General features: G+C 43.6%; 1 protein-coding gene across 1 annotated transcript in view; it reads right to left on the reverse strand.

The window, feature by feature from the left end:
* Nucleotides 1-817: 817 nt before the first annotated feature.
* The window catches only part of PRDX6 (peroxiredoxin 6), a 13,853-nt gene continuing 11,891 nt past the window's right edge, over nucleotides 818-2,779 (reverse strand). The window contains exon 5 of the mRNA XM_003785700.3: nucleotides 818-1,839. Within this exon, the coding sequence (XP_003785748.1) occupies nucleotides 1,711-1,839 (129 nt within the window). The 3' untranslated portion in view covers nucleotides 818-1,710. The remainder of the gene's footprint in view (nucleotides 1,840-2,779) is intronic.

A 2,779-nucleotide genomic window follows, 5' to 3' on the forward strand; every position in this document is an offset into this window, starting at 1 on the left:
TATGGTGCATGTTTGACATTATTCTACTCAGAGGCTTTCACTCTATCAGATGCTATGGAATGAATGTTTTTGTCTCCCCCAAATTTATGTTGAAGCCAAACTCCCAATGTCATTGTATTTGAATGGGCCTTTGAGAGGTAAGTAGGTCATGAGGGTGGACCCCTCAAGAATGGGGTTAGCGCCCTTATAAGAGACATGAGAGATGATCTCTCTTGGCCACATGAAGATACAATGAGAAGGCAGCTAACTCTAAGCCAGAAAGCCGGTCCTCACAAAATGCTGATTTATACCAGTGCCTTGATTTTGGACTTCTCAGCTTCTGGAACTGTGATACATGTATATTTATTGTTTAGACCACCAGTCTATGGTATTTTTGTTATAGCAGCCCCAGCAGACTAAGACACCATGAGTGGGACACCTTTTTTTAAACATACAACTTATTAGCACAGTGTAATTAAAGTCTGAGAGACCATTAGTTCAGAGTAGCAAAAAGCACACATGTACCCTCAAGGTTTGTATTCCTACTTGTAGCAATCCCGTTAAGGCATTAGTTTAGAGAGCTCTTTACACCAGAGATCACAACATCATAGGAAGCATCCTAAGATCCTGGCATATAATTTGATGGAGCGAAGTGGGCCATGTGTAGGTGGTAAAATCACATGTTTTTCAGCTGCTCTTCCATTTTCATTGTAGGAGAGCTTATGATATCTGTCTTTAGAGAAAAGTACTAATGACAATCCCAGCAAAAAGGAAGGCTCTGCCTGTCAGGACATGAGTCTAAACTGGTACTTCAAAATGTGACAACAAAATTCTCTGATTCAGTTTTAACAAAAATTTTATTTGTCGAACCCTAAAAAGCAAAATCCAGAAAATAGCAACCCACTGTAAGAACAACTGTATAATAAAACATTTTTGAGCATCATCTCCCCTCTGCACAAGGTGTGCCCTTTCACATACACATCGTTAGGAGCAGACTGGCACAAGGAAACACTGCAAAAGGCACATGGCACTTGCTGGGGTTGCTCACACCTCTGTTGCACCTCCTTGGCAGGCAAGAGGAGTCTGTTCTGCAGTTTCCCTCTTCTGATAGTTTACTGCCCTTTTTTTTTTTTTATAGAAAAATATTTAAAGGTCCCTTTTCTTGTTCTTCCCACTTTAGATATCTATTAGAAAAGTACAGAATTTAAAAGTGCTATGATCAAAATACTGAATGTTAAAGAACACCTGGGTTACTCTATGTTCCTGGGTTATATACTTGGATGTTTACGGAGGAAGTTGAACCTCGAGTCTATTGCCCTTCAAAACAAGTAAAAGAAGAGAGGGTTTTATTAGGGCAGCTGAAAGAATTGATCTTCGTTCTGTGATGGCACAAAGCAAGACTTCTTAACCATCAACTGATATTCCCTCATTGATGGCAAACCCTGCAGAGATCCAACATGATCTGAGTCTCAAATATGGAACATATTTCAAAGACAGCCAGCAGAGCTGATGTATGAGCAGAACAGAGTGCTGGTGAGGGCAGAGAATAAAGAATCCCAAGAAATTTTTAGTGCCATTTTCATTTAATAAGCCAGTAGTGTAGCAACCTAAAGACCTTGGCTATGATCACATCAGGACGTGTTTAGGGAGCTGCTGGAAAACATGATTGGCAGCTGACATCCTCTGGCTCACTGTACTATGCGAGCAGCTCTGGCACCAAATTCTGGAGACTTAAGGCTGGGGTGTGTAGCGGAGGTATTTCTTGCCAGATGGAAGCTCTTTGGTGAAGACTCCTTTAGGGAAAAGTTTTTTGGCTTCCTCTTCAGGGATGTTTGGGAGGACCATCACACTACCTCCTTCCTGTTGAAAGACATGGAAGTGGTGAGATTTAACTTTACAGTGGAGCTTAAAGGTCTTTAAGAATTCAAAAAGTAGCTACAAGTCTCTCCTTTCTGAAGAATTTTGCTTCACAAGTTGATCTTTGATACTTTTGAGAGGTTAAGTATTTCACCATCTTGAGAAACAGTCCAGCTTTAAACCCAACAATGGCTTCCCACACACTCTACCTTTCCACTCCCAGCACTATCATGGCCTCAGGCCCTGTGTTGAATATCCTCCTTCCCCCCACCTCCTGAGGCTCTTTTCCAGGCACACTGGCTTTATTTTTCTTTTTTGTTTTTGAGACAGAGTCTCCCTCTGTTACCAGGGATAGAGTCCAGAGGTGTCATGACAGCTCACCATAACCTCAAAGGTGAGGATCCTGGGCACAAGTGATCCTCCTGCATCAGCCTCCTGAGTAGCTGGCACTACAGGCATGTGCCACCACACCCAGCTAATTCTGTAGAGATGAGGTCTTGCTATGTTCCCTAGGTCTTGAACTCCCGGCCTCAAGTGATCCTCCAGTCTTAGCCTCCCAAAGTACTAGGATTACAGGTGTGAGCCACTGCAACTGGCCTTGGCTTTCTGCTAATTGTTGAACATGCTAAGCTCACTTGCAGGTCAAGCTTCTTCTGGCCTACAGTGCTTTCCCCAGATAGGCATGACTTGGTCATATGGTTTCTTCACTCATTCCCAAAGGTCCCTTCAGAGAAAGGCATTCCTGGGCAACCACACATAAAACCAACTCTTCGGCTCAGCGCCTGTGGTTCAACCAGTTAAGGCGCCAGCCACATATACCTGAGCTGGTGGGTTCGAATCCAGACTGGACCTGCCAAACAACAATGACGGTTGCAACCAAAAAAATAGCCAGGCGTTGTGGCAGGCGCCTGTAGTCCCAGGTACTTGGGAGGCTGAGGCAGGA

Source organism: Otolemur garnettii, unplaced genomic scaffold (genome assembly GCF_000181295.1).
Source record: "Otolemur garnettii isolate 467f Iridium unplaced genomic scaffold, OtoGar3 scaffold00016, whole genome shotgun sequence".
In the NCBI taxonomy this organism is placed as follows: domain Eukaryota; kingdom Metazoa; phylum Chordata; class Mammalia; order Primates; family Galagidae; genus Otolemur; species Otolemur garnettii.